General features: G+C 63.9%; 3 protein-coding genes across 3 annotated transcripts; 2 read left to right on the plus strand and 1 right to left on the minus strand.

Annotated features, from left to right (window-relative positions):
• The first annotated feature begins 46 nt into the window (after positions 1 to 46).
• Positions 47 to 3,338, plus strand: CHLRE_06g268976v5 (uncharacterized protein). The gene has a single exon (XM_043062905.1). The coding sequence runs from the start codon at positions 167 to 169 to the stop codon at positions 419 to 421; it is 255 nt and encodes an 84-aa protein (XP_042923611.1). The 5' UTR covers positions 47 to 166; the 3' UTR covers positions 422 to 3,338.
• A 458-nt stretch (positions 3,339 to 3,796) lies between these two features.
• Positions 3,797 to 6,554, plus strand: CHLRE_06g269000v5 (uncharacterized protein). Its single transcript, XM_001696463.2, has 6 exons — positions 3,797 to 4,204; positions 4,312 to 4,422; positions 4,644 to 4,688; positions 5,064 to 5,122; positions 5,404 to 5,478; positions 5,642 to 6,554. Exons 3-6 carry the CDS (start codon positions 4,673 to 4,675, stop codon positions 6,179 to 6,181), a joined length of 690 nt encoding a protein of 229 aa, XP_001696515.2. The 5' UTR covers positions 3,797 to 4,204; positions 4,312 to 4,422; positions 4,644 to 4,672; the 3' UTR covers positions 6,182 to 6,554.
• Positions 6,555 to 6,962: 408 nt separating this feature from the next.
• Positions 6,963 to 17,666, minus strand: CHLRE_06g269050v5 (uncharacterized protein). The gene is made up of 22 exons (XM_043062906.1): positions 17,503 to 17,666; positions 17,306 to 17,385; positions 16,971 to 17,086; positions 16,707 to 16,753; positions 15,193 to 15,379; positions 14,847 to 14,941; positions 14,287 to 14,456; positions 13,659 to 13,810; positions 13,247 to 13,330; positions 12,686 to 12,763; positions 12,332 to 12,406; positions 11,890 to 12,009; positions 11,500 to 11,580; positions 10,849 to 10,962; positions 10,525 to 10,656; positions 10,089 to 10,247; positions 9,746 to 9,841; positions 9,312 to 9,554; positions 8,790 to 9,044; positions 8,444 to 8,511; positions 8,080 to 8,211; positions 6,963 to 7,885 (listed from the first exon to the last, which is right to left on the minus strand). Exons 1-22 carry the CDS (start codon positions 17,592 to 17,594, stop codon positions 7,765 to 7,767), a joined length of 2,697 nt encoding a protein of 898 aa, XP_042923612.1. The 5' UTR covers positions 17,595 to 17,666; the 3' UTR covers positions 6,963 to 7,764.
• Between the last annotated feature and the right edge of the window lie 18 nt (positions 17,667 to 17,684).

The following is a 17,684-nucleotide window of genomic DNA, read 5'->3' on the forward strand; positions in this document are numbered from 1 at the left end:
CCTACAGCTTTGTCTCTCTCACGCGTTCAGATGCTGCTTAGGATGGGTGCCCACGCACTGCTGCTCATTTTCTCGGCGGCTTGCGTACGGCAGTCACTAAGACTAAATGAGATGCCGGTGTACTGCGATGAATGTGTTGCAGTACCGCCATTTGGCTGCGTGAGGAATGTTATCGGGGATAATTCTTTGGGATGGGGGAAGGTGGCAATCGTGGCAACCGGGACGGTTCAACTGGTACAAGCTTAAGAGTGCTGTAGTTTCGACGTTGGACAGCGAGGGTTGCCGCAGCCGTTGTGCGGGTGCTTGGCATTACTACCCGTTTCGAAGGAAGTCACATTCAAGCAAGCTAGTGCGCAATGCATTTGCGCATGCGTTGTTTATGTTGCCGAGCATGCGATGGAGTAAAGCTGGCAAGGCGTGAACGGTTGCAAAGCTGCAAGTGTGCATTCAAGCATGCATGGATGGCAAGTAATGCCATCTGGGACATGTCACATGAGGATGAGCCGACGCATGTGCAGCATGGGAGTCCGCACCTCGTCCCTGTAGATGTTGTGCGTTTAGGGGTTGATCAAGTATCAGCCACAGAGGCTGGTGTATCAACAGCTACTAGCAGTGCGAAGTCGCAGTGTGCACATGCGTGACAACAAAAGAAGCAGTCTCGTTACTGGTGCAGTAGGTTTTGGCTGGGTTGCATCAGTGTGCATGTGCCTGTGGGCCTAATCCGCGGATAAGATATGTCCGCGGCTCAGCATGTGTCACTACTGCACACCGCGTGGGGTGCACGGTCCACTCAGCGCGAAGCCGCATTGGGTGCGCGCACACATCCGGTTGGCGGGCTGCAGGAGCACGCGGTCCGCAGAGCCTACGGCACCTGGAGCTGTAGCAAATAAAGCTTCTGTGCGCCGCGGACGGTGTCCGGGCAGGGCATTCGTATACATTGCAAGCGTGTTGCTGCATTAGGCGGGTTTGTGTTTGTGAGGCGGGCAGGTTTGTGCTTGTGGAGATCCGCATGCGGTCCGTACGTATATCCCCAAGGCTCGAATAAATTTGAGAATTACGCGCATCTGCATGGCATAGCACGGACTGCTCAAGCAGTGCTACAACGCCGGGTGGTATGCCAGGCAAAGCACAAAGGCCAGGCGCGTATGTGTATACATGCTGGTGGTCACGGACACGGATTGCCTGCTGGCTGTGTGTGGCGGGTTCCCGTGATTCCTGTGCATGGAAGGCATCCACATCGGACCTGTCTAATTGGAGTGCAGGCGTTGCACATGAGCGTCCATCTGCGATGCACGCAGGTGCAGATGGGCTCGTGCGGCCTGCATTCCCGTTGGCGTGGTATTCAAACGTGGGGTTTATTAGTCCACACAGCTCGGTAGGGTTGGGGCCGTGGTTATATTTATACAAATGCATGTTAGGTTAAAACACAATCCGCATGCGGGGCTGTCGCGCTATCGCGGCAGACCCCGGCTGTGTGCTGGTGAAGGGTGGCCATGAAGTGCAAGTGCACAAGAACTCTGGTGCCGCCGCAAGGCGATGGGAACCCATGGTGATAAAGAATCCGCCTTGTTGCCGCCTACGGCGCGGTGCGGATCCCGTGCGGAATGTCGTATGATAGTGGCGCATGGTTGAAAGGTGGCTTCGCATGAGAGCGTTTCATGATTTGCAGGTTGATTGAGGTCTGGACTAGGATGAGGAACAGGACGACGCACGGGGCATGGGACTGAAACCGACTGACTTGGGTTTCCGGTTACGTGAACAAAAGTAGAAAACGGTGGCGTCTGGCAGCCCAACGACGACGCATGGGCGTGCGTGGGGTTGCAGTTGGTGACGGAGTCGCGCATAGCCCTGTTGCGTTTTGGGGTCGTCTAAGGAAGGGCCCGCTGAGCTATTTGAGCCGTGTACTGTTGATTGTGTAGAGCGGACAGCTTTATTTGAATATATATTCTTTGCCGGGCAGCGCTTGAGGCCGGCGAATGAGGCTGATATGGAGGGATAGCGGCAGGGAGAAATACAGCCGATGGCAGGCAGATAGCGCCGTGTACGATGCATTGAGCTGATGAATTATCCGCCGTCAACATGTAGTTGTAGTGGCTGCGTGTGCGAAGTGTTTATGCAGCGTTGATTGTTTAGATGCGAGAGAGTATGTCTGCGTTTACGCTGCCAAACGATGACATAGGTGCCATGCAGGTGCATGAGTGTGGACGCACGCTGCTGAATGTGTCTGTTGAAGGTGTTTTGAGTGTTCCAACCGTGCGCGTTGCACTACTTGCGTCCCTGAGGGTGGGTAACGGAGCTCTTTCAGCTGTGCATGCAGTATTGTTGCCGCGGTCTAAAGGCACAAACAGTAGCGTGATTGGATAAGTGGTTGACATGATTCTGAACTTTGATTGCTTGAGTGGGTGTGGATGCGGAGTGGGTGCTTTTGGGTAGTGGCTAGCGTGCATGAAATGAACCATTCCACCCAGTTGCTTTCTTGTGGCCGCACTTACGGTGCGCATGGATAGCGCCATGCTGGCAGTCGTTCATGGCGCCATGCGCAGGCGTGCCTATCTGCCAGGTACAGTTGCGGGAGTGCATTCATCGCCGCATGATTAGGGGTTACGCGATGGCTTGTCGCTTGGAGCGGCCAGCCTATGTTAGAGCGGTTAGTATTGATGTGACTTATCTTGCTGCTGGCATACTTACGCATCGGACATGTTGCTTGAATCAGCTACGTACCGTATTCTACCGTATTCTTTGCAGGGAGTGTGTTGCGGGGTGTTTGGCTGTTGCGTTGAGCTGTCCTGCTGCGGCCGCGGCTGCCAAGCTGGCCGATCGTGAATTGCAGCCTCGCTCATGTATTGCGGGTGCGTACGGCGTTATCCGACGCCTGGGCACTTCAAGCGTGCAACTGCGCAAACCATGGAGTTCTGCCAGGGAGCGACGCGCACATGAGCGCATAGTCCGGCCTTCTTGCTATATCGCCTTGAAGCTGGACGTTGCGTTGGTTGCATGTGCCTTGTTGCGGTGCTGCGAAGCCCGCCGCCGGAGTCTGGGGGCTACTCGGCTGATTTGCAGTGAGGATGAAGCAGGCGGCAGCCATCAAAGGGACGCATACGGCACCAGAGGTGTTGTACTGAGGCGTATACCCGCTTTTAAGTGTGTACGGTGCCTGTGGGGCGCTGGGGCCCCGCTGCCCGGCTTGTTCGTGGGAGTCCTTCATGCTGGACTGCTTTTCTGAGGGGGATAGTGGTTTTTAACACGCGCGTGTGTGGGTGGAGGGGGCGGTGGGCCGGTGGGAATGGGGGCTGAGACGCTCCTGAGGACTGCCAATGGGTGTGTAAATCTACGCTACACACGGATCACTGATTGTCCTTGCCACTTGCGCCTCTTGACAGCGGCCTCGCCATCGGGCTGTCACAGACGGATGGGCTCATGGCTCTGTGGGGACGCCTCGCCCAGTCGCCCTGGCGGCCCGTGGCATTCGTGGCTCTCGCCATAAAAGCGTTCCCGCACCGCCGCACTGAGCAGTTCTCCTCGAAGGCTCGAACGACGACAACGACGGGGGACGACGAAGACGCCATTCGTTCGGTGCTACTGCCTTGGCTACTGCCCTTGCTGGTGCGCTGCCCTCCCGGCTTATAGTCCAGCTACAGAGCTGCTCCGTGCACCTCCCGTACATGCACTCCATTCCTAGTGAGCCAAGACTAGCAAAGGGGCAAACGCCCCAGGCGACAAATGCGCATTGGGCAGCCGGGAGGCGGGGCAGGTTTTACATGCGTGTGCGGCGGGAACACGGGACCACTTTCACGGTAAAAACAAAGCGCAACCACATGCGCTGTTTTTATAAAGTTGCTGGGCTCGACTGTGCTAGCCTTGAAAACCCTTGTTTGCGCAACACCTGCAGAAAGATATTGACCGCAATTCATAAGTGCACACAAAAACTGGGACATCCGTTATCCTAGCTACGTTTACCCTATGGAGAGCTGTAGAGTGCGCTTCGGGAGATGCTGTTTACAGCAGGACGCGCTTTCGCGAGGGCTTACGCGGCTTGCGCACAACAACGCCCTAATACTACGACGATGGACGTCGAGTGTTCCTTGTCAAAGCGAAGCCGCGCCCCGATCTTCAATTTCCCGTTCCGTTTCACAGCCAGAGAGTGCAGCAGCTCCTGGCCCGAGCATGCGGTCATTCTATGGAGGCTCGTTCGTGCGCAGAACAGGTACGTACCGGACCAGCTGGCATCGTGTGGACCACTTGCGCGCCGACCTGCCCTCCCCCCCGCCCCCCCGCACACACACACACACATACGCGCGCGCACTCCTCCAGTGCCGGTGGCGGCGGAGGAGCCTGAACTCATACCTCAGCGGTGCAGTAACTGTGGAGGCACGGGTAGCTGCACCTGCACCGACTGCGGCGGGCGAGGGCGCCTGGGCCGGGGTAAGGAGCTCGGCAGGCGAAGGGCGGGAGCTGAAGGGACGGAGCGAGGTATAGGAGCGAGTGCAGGAGCAGGAGGCCAGAGGAGACAAGGAGGGCGATAGCAGGTTTCTGTGAGCGACGCCGATAACGGAAGCGCTTCAGGGAGCATGACGGAATAGCCGTACGGATGGTACTGCAGCCGTGTCACTGACACCTGCTCAACACGCCTTTCCCTGCTGCAGCCGGGTACAATAAACGGAACCGCGTGGACATGTCACGCATTGTCGGTAAGTGCCGGTGACGTGGCTTTGCCTGCTTCTGATAACACCAGCCATGTAGCAATCACGGAACAACGGCCTGCGGTCCCCGCAAGCCCGGTGGCTGCAATGTGCCAGGCCTGGGCGCCGCTCAACAGCCTGCCCGCGCACGCCTTGCAAATCAACCACCTGAACCACCTGCATTGCACAGCTTCCTACCGCCGGCGTTGTTGATGCCCCCAGCCTTCACCTGTTTGTCGCAGCATCACTGCTCCGTGCTCCCTAGCACGCACCCTAGCATCCCTTGTCCTTTTTCAGCACGTGCGTCTGGGCCGGCCGCTCCCCACCAGTTGCCGTGGCAGGCTTACACAAACACGGCGGCTGGCTCCTGCCCTCATGCCTCAGGCTCGAAATGGACGGCCATGCAGGAGACCATGGGGTGGCGGCACTTCCGAGTCATTCAGGTGCGTCCACCGGCTGCATCCTTCAGCGGTGGAGGTTGAGGTGGTTGCGCCGCGGCAGCTAGGCGGCGGGTGGCGGGTTCAAAGGCCGTACCGGCTGTGCAAAGCATGGCCGTAGCTGCGGATGAGGATGCTGGGTGCTGGGTGCCGCGAGCGGGCACACATTTGGATTGGGAGCATGTGTTAGGGGATGCGGGTTCGGGATGCGAGATCTGCAGCGGGCGCACGCACCTACCATAACACTGTTCATTGGTTGCTGTTCTGTACCGCTGCTTGCCCTGCAGTGCCGCAAGGGCAGCGGCGCGGGCATGGCGTTCGTGCAGCTGCAGGCGTCCTGCGACCCGGCAACGCAGCTTTGGGTGAGAGCCGCGCGCACAGGGTGTGCCGGAAAGGAAAGGTCTATCCGTCACGACACAGCTGCCGTCGTGTCTGTCTGGCATCACACCCATGGCCATATACTATAATCAAGTCCGTGACCTCCCGTCATGTACACACACACACACATGCAATGTGTCGGTGCAGATGAATGCTTCCAACCTCAAGGACCGGGACCTGTGGGCGGCGGGCTGGCTGCAGAAAAGCCAGATGGAGGACCCGGCGGGGGCGGCAGCGGCGGGCGTCACGTGCCGCGCCTGCAGTGGGTCCGGGACCACGCCGTGCCCCGTGTGCGATGCCACGGGGGCCGTGCTGCGGCCGCCCTCCGGGCTGAGCCATCCGGCGGCGCTGCCGACCGCGGCGGAAACGGCGGGAATGGTGGGGGCGGCGGCGGAGCCGGCGCAGGCGGATGTGGCTGCAGACGGGCGGCAGGAAGAGGAGCGGGCGGCGGTAGCAGGCGCCGCGGCGCGGGAGGCGGCGGGGCAGGGGCAGGAGATGGAGCGCGGGGGACCGGGGTCACGGGCGGGGTCAGTGCTGGGGCGGGGCCCAGCGGGCGGCGGGCGTAATGGGCTGCAGCGGGGCCCCAGCCCGGGTGCCGGAGGCGCGGCGCGGCTAGCAGGATTGCCGCAGGCGGCACCGGCGCCGGCTGGGCGGTTAGGCGCGAGCGACTTCACAAGTGGTGCGTGAGCGGCGGGTGTTATGGTGCGGCGGCTGGCGGCTTAGTGCTTGGATGCAGTGACATTTTCAAGGGGACAGGAGCTGTGGTAAAAAGAGCCCATGGTCTGCAAGCCCTTGGCGTCGTAGAACGGCGAGGGGGCGTGATGGGTATCGTGGGCGACCTGTGAGGCGGCGTGAGGCGGTGAGGAGATGCGCCTGGCGGCGGCGCGATCGGCACAGGCGTTAGCGCAGGCGGTGGCGCAGGCGCTGGCGCAGGCAGCGGGGCACGAATTGCGGTGGCGACGTGGCGTCTCACGTCGCCAGACTGGCGCCGCCGCTGCGGTCATCAGCCAATGCGCTGGGGACGCCCACACGATGCCCCGACATGTAATGAGTGCGGACTGGGTGATTGCCGGTGCCCAATGGGAACTGCGGCGCTGCGGCCTGTGAATCTGTTGTTGACAGCCTGCTCCAGGCCTCAAGCAAGGCCGCGAGGGCGGTAAACGGCAGGGAAGCCCTGTAGCATGAACCTACAGCCGCTACAAGGTCGCAGCAGACGGCTTATGGTTCGTATGGCGTTGCACACTTGCACGTGAGCGCAGCCCACACACTAGTCCGCGACTGCCTGAGTGCCTGTCTGCTTCTCATGCTCGGCAGCTTGCTGGTTGCAAACGACATACGGTACGGCAGCTTGCTGCTTGCTGGAACCTCTTGGGGAGCTCGGCAAGGTGCGCCGAGGTCCGGCCGGGGGCCGCAGGGGCTGTCCCACTGCGGTCGTGGCTGCGTCACAGCTCCTAGCTCTCAGGCGCCACGGTTTGTTGCTTTACACAGCGCCGGCCGACCGGCCACCGCGCCTGCCTGTTTGTCGCTCGCCCGAGCGACTATAGCTCCCCTCTGGCATGAAAATTGAGGGGTCTTCTGTCTTCATCTCGAACTCAAAGACTCAAACCCAGTGGCACGTGGAGCCCTGGCACGGGGCCCACTCAAAATTGTGGCAGCGCAGGGTCCGTCTTTTCTCTCTTTCTCTCTTGACATCGTCCCGATTTGTGCTAAAGTCTTATCACCAGCAGTGCTGCAATCCGCGTCCGACGGACACCCGTACCACCTCCGTTTCCCTGCACTCCGTTTCCCTGCACGGCACACCCCGCGGAACGCCTTTCCGACATAAGCCTCCTGAATCCAACTCCTTCGCCTCTTGATCTAAACCTATTGCAAGTGACCTCACCAAGCATGCTCGGTCGCACTGAGTAGCACAGGCGTGCCTGGAAAACGCAAGCAACCTGCAACACGCCGCCAGGAGATGTGTATCGTACACACAACCTAACCGATCACACACACCACCCGCACACGATGACCGGAGTGGCGGAATGACCATAGCCCTCGACACAGCCCACCTAGTGCGCTAACCTCTCCAAACCAGAGCCAGGACTAGCCCTCCTTGCCCACTCCGCCCCACAGCTCAAGGGGCTAGCAACTCCCACGCATCTGGCTGGCGCAAGCCTCCGGGGCCACGGACCTGCTTCCACACAGGCCCCATCGCACACCCTTCGCCACCTCCATCACAGCCTCATGTCCAGGATCCAGAATCCAGGATATAAACCTGTTTTGGATCTTTAACCGAACAGGTTGGTGAAGAACTTGGACACGGGGTTCTCCTCGACCACCACCTCGCTCTCGGCGGGGGCGGCGGCGGCGGGCTCCTCGCCCTTGGTCCGCGCCTTCCAGGCGGCAATCCTGCGCATGAGTGCGCCGAGTTGAAACAATATTAGTGAAGCAATATTCTCATTTGTGCAAAAGCAGAGACGCCACGATGCAGGATCAGTGTAGGTAGAGGAGGTGTTGGATGCTGAGCGAAGAGCGGTCGGCTTGAACGCGCCTCTCGCTCGGTCCTCAACCCGCATACACAGCCAAACAGCTTTGGTACCCACCAGGCCTGGGCCTCGGCCTTGTTGGCGGGGATCTCCTCCTTGGGGGCGGCGGCGGCGGCAGCGACGGTGGCGGCGGCGGCGGCGGCGGGCTTGGCGGCACCGGCCTTGGACTGAGCCTTCCAGGCGGCAATCCTGGAGAGGTAGCAGAGCGAGGAGAGGAAGCACAGGAGGTTGGCGTGACGACGCGCAAGGCCACGTGGCAGCATGCATGTAGGCCCGGCGACGAATGCCACGATGCCCGCCTTGAGGTCAATTGCCATCAGAAGCGCGAGCAACAAGTATGTGCGGCCCCAGTCGGCCTCCCATTCGGCCCCACAGTTGGGCGACTAGCCGGACACCCCCTGCCCCAGCCGTTGCTGCTCACCAAGCCTTGGCGTCGGCCTTGTTCTTGGCGGCGGCAGCCTCGTCGTAGTCACCCGCCTTCTTGGCGGCCTGTGGGGGCGATGGGGGTGATGGGGAGAGTTGAGTGCGTGTGCGTGTGAGGAATTGCAGTTGCAGCTACAGTTACGCTGCCCCATGAAGCATGGGAGGTATCCGGGGGGGGATGGATATGAGGCAGAGGGATTCTGGTCGAGCAAACTCAGCACACCAGAATCACGCCGTCGGTATATACGCCGCTGGCATGCCAAGCTGCCGAGCCTCAGAGCAGCTGCACCCATACAGCCGCCCCGTCCACCCAACGCCAACTCTCGGCGCTGCTAAGCGCTCACCGCTGGTGCCTCAGCCGGCTTGGGCGCCTCAGCCACCACGGGCTTGGGCGCCTCCACGGGCTTGGGGGCCTCAACGGGCTTGGGTGCCTCGACCACCGGCTTGGGCGCGGGCGGCGGCGGCGGCGGTGCGGCCTTGGGCACGGCGGCCGCGGCGGCGGCGGCCTCCGCCGCCAGCTTGGCCTTGGCTGCCTCCACCACGCGGCGGCGCGCCAGCTCCACGGCCGGGTCCACCTCGGGCACGGCGGGCTTGGGCGCCTAGGGTTGGTGTGGGGCGAGGGAGGGGGGATGGCCGTTCACGCGGAGGCAAGAGTGACTGAATAAAAGTGTGCCGACGTCCAGTGGGAGCAGCGGGTAGCATACAAGAAAGAATTTGGTTATGAAATGGCGCTGAACGAGAGGGGCACAGCTGGATGGTTTGCGTGTACATGGGAGCAGTGATGGTTGGATGGAGTCGAGGCAGACAGGTTGCAACAGCGGCAGGGAGAGGCAAGAGGGCTGGGCGCTGTGCAGGCGAGCTCTCACCGGCGGCGGCGGCGCGGGCTTGGGCACGGGCGGCGGCGGCGGCGCGGCGGCCTCCACCACCTTCTCCACCACCTTCTCCGCGGCCTTGGGCGGCTCGGGCTTGGCCGGCTCCGGCTCGGCGGGAGCGGCGGCGGCGGGCTCGGGCTCGGCGTTGACGGCCTTGCCAAATCCGCTGAAGAAGCCGCCGAAAGAGAAGGTGGGCTTGGCCTCCTCCACCACCACCTCCTCCTCCACCACCACCACCTGCAGGGTGAGCAGGGGGTCAGCGGTTATGAGCGGGTGGGGGCATCCCGCATACGGACACACCAGGTTCTCTCATTGTCGTTGGGCGATGCAAGGATGTCCCAGGCACGAACACACACATACACACATATATACACGCACACACACGCACAAACACACACACACACACACACACACACGCGCGCACCCACCTCCTCCTTCACGGCCACGGGCGGGGGCACGGCGCGGGCCTTCTTGGCGGCCGGCGGCGGCGGCGGCGCTACGGGCTCCGGCTCCGGCACCGGCTCCTGCATCACACACAACACAAGCCCGCCAGCACGGCAAGCCGTTAGCGCACGCACCGTCACGCCAGAGCCCCCGCGCTTGCTGAGTGCCCTCCTTCACCCGGCGTACTGCATCACAACACCCGACATGCCAAAGCCGCTTCGACACCCACACCAACACCAGCAGGAGGCGGCCGGCAGGTAGGCGTGAAGCACTCTGGCCGAGCAAAACCGCTGCCACCGCCGCACCCGCTCATACTACGGTACGCACCGGCTCGGGCTCAGCGGGCTTGGGCATGAAGAAGCCGCCGAAGAGCGGCGCCGGCGCCTTGGCCTTAGCGGCGGCAGCGGCGGCAGCCTTGGCCTCAGCCTCAGCAGCGGCGGCGGCGGCGGCCTCCGCCTCGGCGGCGGCGGCGCGCTCCTCCGCGGTCTGAGAAAGAGATAGCGTCGAAAGCAGGTGCGCGTTAGCGAAGGCTGTGCGATGATGTGCAGACGAAAGTCGAATGCCACCAGTCGCGGGAAAGTGCGGAATACAGGATAGCACATCACAGCCGCAGCTCACTGTGACACGGCCCACGCTTGCCATACGCCGTAGTTCCCATCTGGCCACCAAACAACAACTGCACAGGCTCCCCAAGTCAAGTGGAGTAAATGAACCCGTTACCGCGAGTGCCGCATACGCGGTGTACGCCTGTGCTGCTGCTCACCGGGCCGGCGGGCTTGGGCGTGAAGAAGCCGCCAAAGAGGCCGGCGGGTGCCTTGGCCTTGGCGGCGGCGGCCTCGGCGGCCTCAGCCTCGGCCTTAGCGGCGGCCTCAGCGGCAGCAATCTCCTCCTCAGTCTGCAACACACCACGCCACAACAACAAAATTTCACTGTCAGGTTGCTGCGTGCTACGCTCCTGGCACCTCCGTAATCACAATAGTCATGTGCATAATTCATTCCTTAGCTCTGCTCGCCTGCCCGTTTCCCCTCCCCTCCCCCGGCTGCTGCAGCTGCTGCTGCTGCTGCTGCAGCTGCTGCTGCTACCCACCGGGCCGGCGGGCTCAGGCTTCTTTCCGAAGAATCCAAAGATCTGGGCGCTGCCCTTCTTGGGCTCGGCGGCGGCAGCCGGCTTCTCCGGTGCGGCGGGCTTGGGGTTGAGCACCTGCGGGGTGCGAGGCCGAGTCAGGCACAAGGAAAGGGCGTGCGTGCATCAACAACCTTGCTCCCCGTCTTGCCCGTCTACCACACACCTTATGCAGGTCTGCTTGCACCCAGCACTTGTACCGCAACTGCAGCCCGTCCCCGCCCGCACAACACTGTGCCACCCACCCACCCACCCCAAAAGCACCCTCCCCCTGCCCCCTTCTGCACTGGGTTTGGTTTCGTTTGGGCTGGTATCTACAACCGCCCCCCTGCCCACCCTTCCCACCCTCCTCACCCTCCCCCCACCCTCCCCGCCCTCCCCCCGCCTTCCCCACCCTCCCCACCCTCCCCCCACCCCCCCGCCTTCCCCACCCTCCCCCCGCCTTCCCCGCCTTCCCCGCCTTCCCCACCCTCCCCCCACTCCCCCCGCCTTCCCCGCCTTCCCAAACCTCCCCCCGCTCCCCCCGCTCCCCCCGCCTCCCCCCGCCTTCCCCCACTCTTCCCACCCTCCCCCCGCCTTTCCCCGCCTTCCCCCCACCCACCCCACCCTCCCCACCTCGTCCACAATGGCTGCGCGCTCCTTGTCGCTGAGCAGCACACCCGAGCCGGCGGCCTTGCGGGCGCGCTCCAGGACCACCTGCGAGGCGGCACGACACACACGGCGGCAGCACGACAGGCGGTCACGAGTCATGAGTCATCTTGAGTCATGACATCCGATCAGCGGTCATGTTCCCCGCGTGTACGCCAACCCGCCTGCACACACGCAAGTACACGGCACAATGGGATCTGGGCAGGCAGCTGTGGCCCCAGGTAGCCCCAGCACACACACCCATGTACCTGTGCTCCGCTAGTTTGGCTTGGTTTGGTTCAGTTTGGGCTGGTGTTTACACCCTCCTCGGGCCTCCCCCCACACGCCTTGCCCCTCCTCCCCAGTCCCCCCCCCCACCTTGCTGGCGGCCTCCAGCAGCACGGCCCGCTCCGCCGCCTTGCGCGCCTCCGCCAGCTGCTTCTCCAGCGGGCCCGCGTTCTTGAGCACCGGCGCCACCTCCTTCCTCACAGCCGCCTCCTGAGCAGGGGGGCATCGCGCGTGTGTGTATGTGTGTGTGTGTGTGTGTGTGTATGTGTGTGTGTATGTGTGTATGTGTATATGTGTGTGAACATGCTTTAGGTTGTAATGGTGCCTAGTGGCAGGAAAGGCTGTGCTGTGAAGGACTCTTGCTGGTATGACACATGTGTGAATGCCAGCCGTGCACCTCCAGGCTACCCCACGTTCATGCGCACATCAATATCACCAACCGATCCACCTGTTGACCGACCCTGCTGGCTCCAATCCGAAACACAGACACGCACACGCACACACACGCACACCCTCCCTCTGCAGCACGCACCGTGGCCTTGGCCTCCTTGAGTCGGGCTGACAGCTCCGCCACCCGCTTGTCCGCGTCCAGCAGCGCGGCAGCGGCCTGAGAGGAGGACAGGGCGGGAGAGCGAGCGGTGGAGTTACGTTCATGACTATGTAAGGGCGTAGGGGGGGTGGATGCGGGTGGAGGGGACTGGCCGGCGATTGAGGAGCGAGCACCCGCAGGATGCAAGCTCGACTAGACGGGAGATTGATAGTAACGCCCTGCCTGCCTGATGTCAGACCCTGGCGACCTCGGCCAGCCACACAACAGCACTGCCCCGCCCCACTACACACCCGGTCCCGTGTGCCCCCCTGCCCCCCCTGCCCCTCTCGCACGCACCTGCGAGGCCTTGACCTGCGCCGCCGCCAGCTCGGCCCGCGCCGCGTCCACCTGCTCCCGGTTGGCCAGCTGGGACTCCTGTGTGTGGGTGCGGGGGTGGGGGTGTGGGTGTGGGTGCAGCGAAGCACGGGGTACACAATGTGCGTCCATGCGACTCCTAGGTTACATGATGCCGAGTTGACGCGGCTTGCAGCACGGCGATAGCGGCAGCGCCTCCTCCGCCCGCCTCCCTCCCTCTGCGTGGCTGGGTCCGTACCCGGCCCGCACCGCCACCTGCCGCCACGGGCCGGACCTGAGACAACCCTGGGTAGGTGTGTGGGCGCCCACACACGCCCGAACCGCCGCTGCCCGCATCATTACATGGATTACTGGCTTAATCCGCCGCCCCCTCAGCTGCCCATCCTCGTAGCCCCTTTCCCCGTCCCACTTAATCCACACACCCCACTCACCCCGCCCCGCCCCGCCCCGCCCCGCCCCGCCCCACACGCTCCCTCCACCCCGCAGACGCACGCGCCCCCCCCCCACCCCCCCCACGCCCCCCACGCCCGCCCGCCGCCTCACCCGGCTGATGTCCTGGTTGATGCCCTGCATCAGCGAGTCCAGGGTCACGGGCGGCGCAGTGGTCTCCGCAACCAGCTCCAGGACCTGCGAGTGTGTGCGTGGGAGAGTGGCAAGAGTGTAAGAGAGAGGGGGAGTGTGTGTATGTGTTTAGTGTATGTGTTTCGTGCACGTGTGTCGACTGTCTCGAGGTTGTGCTGTCGCCGCGGTGCGGTCTGCATCCAGCTTCCATTGGATCTCCACAGCACAGCACAGCATAGCACGCCAGCTGCGTGCAACCCCGTGGGCCCCGCAGTCACCGGCTGTTGCCAGGCTGCCAGCGCCTCCCAATGCACGCTCGCTCACGCCGCCACACCCCCACACCCCACACCACCACACCCCACGGCCCCCCCACCCTCCCCGCCACACGCCGCACCTTGTTCTCCGCCGCTGTGGGGTTGGCGCAGGCCGCCGCCACCAGCTCCGCCACCTGCAGGCGGCTGACCTGGCCGCCAAAGGTAGTGTCGCGCGGCTTGACGGTCAGGTTGTGCGTCTTCTTGTAGTCGTCCGTGGGCCGCTCCATGCCGCCTGCGCGCGGGGGAGGCAGGTTGTAAAGATGGTGAAGAGGAGTGTAGCGAAATGGACAGGAAAGGAGGGCGGCCGCGTGCCGTTTGGTGCGATGCAGGAGTCTCACCACACCGCATTGCGCCTCACACCACAGCATGCAACCAGCCCGCCCCGCCACCTCCACTTCACGCCAGCCCCTTGCTCCCACGCCGACCCGGTTCTGGCAATCCGCATGTAGTCCGCTCCCTTTGGGCTGTGACAGTACTACAGCCACCCCTTACGCCCCGGTATTAACAACCCCCAATCCCTTCCTCCCGCCCGTACCGCACCCCTGAACGCCTCCGTCCCTCTCCCTGCCGCTCAGCCTTTGATTAACGGCTACCCTCCTTCCCCTCCCTCTCCCCCTCCCTCTCCCTCCCCCTCCCCCCCCTCTCCCCTTCCTCCTTCTCCCCTCCCCCCTCCCTCCCCCCTCCTCCCGCTCCTCCTCCCCAACTCACCGGGGCGCACAATGGTGTAGGCCATGCCGCTGGCCTCCAGCGCCTTCTCCGCCTCGCGCTTCCACACCAGCACGCCGCCAAACAGGTTCAGCACGCCCGCCGGCCAGCCCAGCTTGCCCGTGCCCAGACTGGACACCAGCAGGAACTGGGTCACGCCCAGCTCAGAGGCCCTGGGGTGCGGGGGCGAGCGTGTGGGGTCGGGGTTACATTCATGATTAGTAGAAGGAAGTGGTACAGGATGCACTGAAGACTGCAGACGCAGTCGTTACCAAGTGAGCGGCCGTCCGGGGGAGGTGGGTTGGGTTGCAGAGTTCAGGAAGATTCGGGGCGTAGGAGCGTGAACATGGGTGGTTTCGCGGATGTGGATGCGGTTGGCGATGCTAGAAGGGTTTGGATTTGGGTGTCCCGTGCTTGCTGCGGTCTGGGCCTTCGTCCTTCGCGCTGCCGCGCGCCGCCCCTGCCCGCCCCCCCAGGACCTCCGCCCTCACGCCCCTACAGCGGCGCCCTCCCTCTCCCTCTCCCCCTCCCTCTGCCTCCCTGTCCCTCTCCATGTCCCTCACTTGTTGATGAGGGCGATGGTGCCGTCGCCGTCCACCTTCTTGGGGGCGGAGAAGTTGAGCGCCTGGTCCTCAGCCGCGCCCACAGCACACACGATCTGTGAGTGCGTGAGGGGGGTGCAACGGGTGTTACATTCATGTTTAGCTAAGGATATGGGGGTTGTTATGGAGGGGCGCAGCGGGTCGGCTCACACCTGTGTGTGTATCCTGTCGTGTCGGTGCGTGTTGACGGTGTGCGTGAAGTATGCTTTGGCGGGGCGCAGGGGGACACAATCACACGCATGCGAGCGCACGGCTGCAGTCGGTCGCACACACACACACACACACACACACACACACACACACACACCTTGTTGGCGGACCCGATGGCCGCCTCGAACTCCGCGGGCTTCTCCAGGTTGAACGGCACCACCGTCACCTGCCGCAGCTGCTCCGGCTTGATGATGCCGTACGCCGCCGCCACGTTGAGCGCCGCCTCCGCCGCCTCCACGTTGCGGGCGCCGGCGCGGACCGTGAAGCCGGCAGCCAGCAGCTCCCTGCGTGTGCGGGTGCGGCGGTGGTGAGGGGCGAGTTGGTGAGTGGTGCAAGGGCAGGGTCGAGGGGTCACGTGTATCGGCTAGGCACGGGCATTGCAGCCTGGTGCGCGGCCCAGAACGCACGCGCGTGCGTCGCTGTCCGTGCGCTACACTGCCGCTGCCGGTTACTGCTGCTGCTTTGGGCTGCTGCTGCTGCTGCGGCGGCGGCGGCGACAGTGGCAGCGGCTCCACCTGCCGCTGCCACGTCCTACACAGCCCGACACTGCCGCCGGCCTCTGCAGCTGGCCCCCAAACACCCCGATGCGACGATGTCGCCCGAGTGGCAGCTGCCGCAATCCTGCTGCTCGCGCCGCCGCCGCCCGCCGCTGGCGCTGTGCACACTCCCAGCCCTGCAGCCTCCTGCTCCACGGCCGCCAGCCCTTCCCCAGCCCAGGCCGCCCTCCGAGCTCCGGCTTCAGGGGCGGTGGCCCTGTCGCCACAGCCACCGGGCGCCAACCTGCGCCCCTGCCCTGCGCCGTGTGCCCTGTGCCGGGCCGCCACCAGTCCCAGCCCAAGCTCGCTGGCCCGAGCTGCATGCCACACACACACACACGCACACACACACACACACACACATACACATACACACACAGAACCCCAGCGCCAGCGCTTCGTGCCTTGGCGCACCCCGGGGCGGCGCCCTGGGCGCTGCTGCCCGGCCTGCCAGCGCCGTGCTGTGCCCCGCCTCCCCCGCGTACCCCGCCTCACTGCTTGCTGCCCCGCCCCGCATGGCAGCGCCACCGGCCCACATGCACGTGCACGAACCCGAGCCCAGCACCGGGGCCCCACTGGCGGGCACAGGGAGGCGAGCCCCTGTGTGCGTGTGCGTGCGCACGTGCTCGCAGAGTTTGGCGCTGAACCCCGCCACCGCCACCGCCACCGCCACCGGCCCCGCCACTGCTGCAGCTGGTGCTGCAGCTGATGCTGCAGGCGCTCCTCGCGAGAACCCTAATGGCGCTGCTGCTGGCCGCATGCTCCTCCTGATTTCACAGGCGGGCGCTGCTGCTTCCGCCACTGCCGCTGCTGCTGTCATTGCTGCTGCCGCTGCTGCTGCCACTGCTGCTGCCGCCATTGTGGCTGCTGCGGTTGCCGCCGCCACCAAGGCTGCCACCCATCCCACCGTTTCCAGGCACGGGGCCGCCGTCCCCGCACGCGTCCATGCACGCGTACATGCCTCTGGGTACACGTGCGAAACGCCCGCGCGCCTGTTCTCGATATCCCCCCAAAGACAGCGTCACATGACACGGCGCGACACGCCGTGCAAAACACCACACGGCTGGGTGCCCACCTGACGACGCGGGCGCCGGTGCGGCCCGTGGAGCCAGCCACGAACACCTGCGCACCCGCAAACCGTTGCGCATTTTTGTGGAACATTGCGGTTGCAAGAGGCGAAGAACATGCGATGTAGCGCTGTCTGGACACAAACCAACCCGACATTTGCAGCAATCTGTGTGGGGTGTGCCCAGACCACCAGTGTTGACCTCCTGGGCCCGACCCCGACACGCGCGGACCCGACACTGGCCCCAGACCCCCACAGCTGCCCCGCACGCACCACGCTGTCATCGCGGCCGCCCCGCGCGGCGGGCCCCTTCTTCTCCTCCTTCTTCTTATTGCCCAGCTGCACAGTGCCGGTCACGCCCAGCTTGGGCAGGCCGCCGAACAGGGCGCCTGCGAGGGCGAGGGAGAGAGAGAAACGAGGTTTGCCGCAGGCCGGGAGGTAAGGATGGCCAGGGCGCGACGCTGGCAGCGATTTCGCAGAAAACGCATGGGCGATGTCACTGTACCGATTGTTTTGATGCAAGGCTGTTGGTGTGATGCTGTCACGCGCAGAGAGCGGCCCAGTCAGGGATGCAAGGGTGTGGCAATTCGCGATGTCCAGCCACTCACCAAGGCTGACCGTGCCCTTCGGCTGCTCCGTAGCCTTGGTCTCCGTAGCAGAAGCACGGACGGGCGTCGCCCTCCGTGACCTGCGGTCCAGGACGCAGAAACACAGGCCCTGAGCGATCCTATCCTTCGCCACACATCATATGCTTGCAGATTCTGCCACCCGCCAGGAGCGCTTGTAGTGTTGTAAGTGAGCCCACCTGGGAGCAGAGACATAGCCCGAGCGCGAGGCGCGAGCACTCGCACCCCGGGTGGTGCCGGTCGCGGCAGGCCCAGTCGCATGCAGTGCCATTTTGAGGTGACGCTAAGGATCGACTCCCTGCTGTGAGCTGTCTGGGCCACAGCAGCGACCCGCGACGAAATTGTACGGAATAGGCAGGGC

Source organism: Chlamydomonas reinhardtii, chromosome 6 (genome assembly GCF_000002595.2).
Source record: "Chlamydomonas reinhardtii strain CC-503 cw92 mt+ chromosome 6, whole genome shotgun sequence".
Lineage (NCBI taxonomy): Eukaryota > Viridiplantae > Chlorophyta > Chlorophyceae > Chlamydomonadales > Chlamydomonadaceae > Chlamydomonas > Chlamydomonas reinhardtii.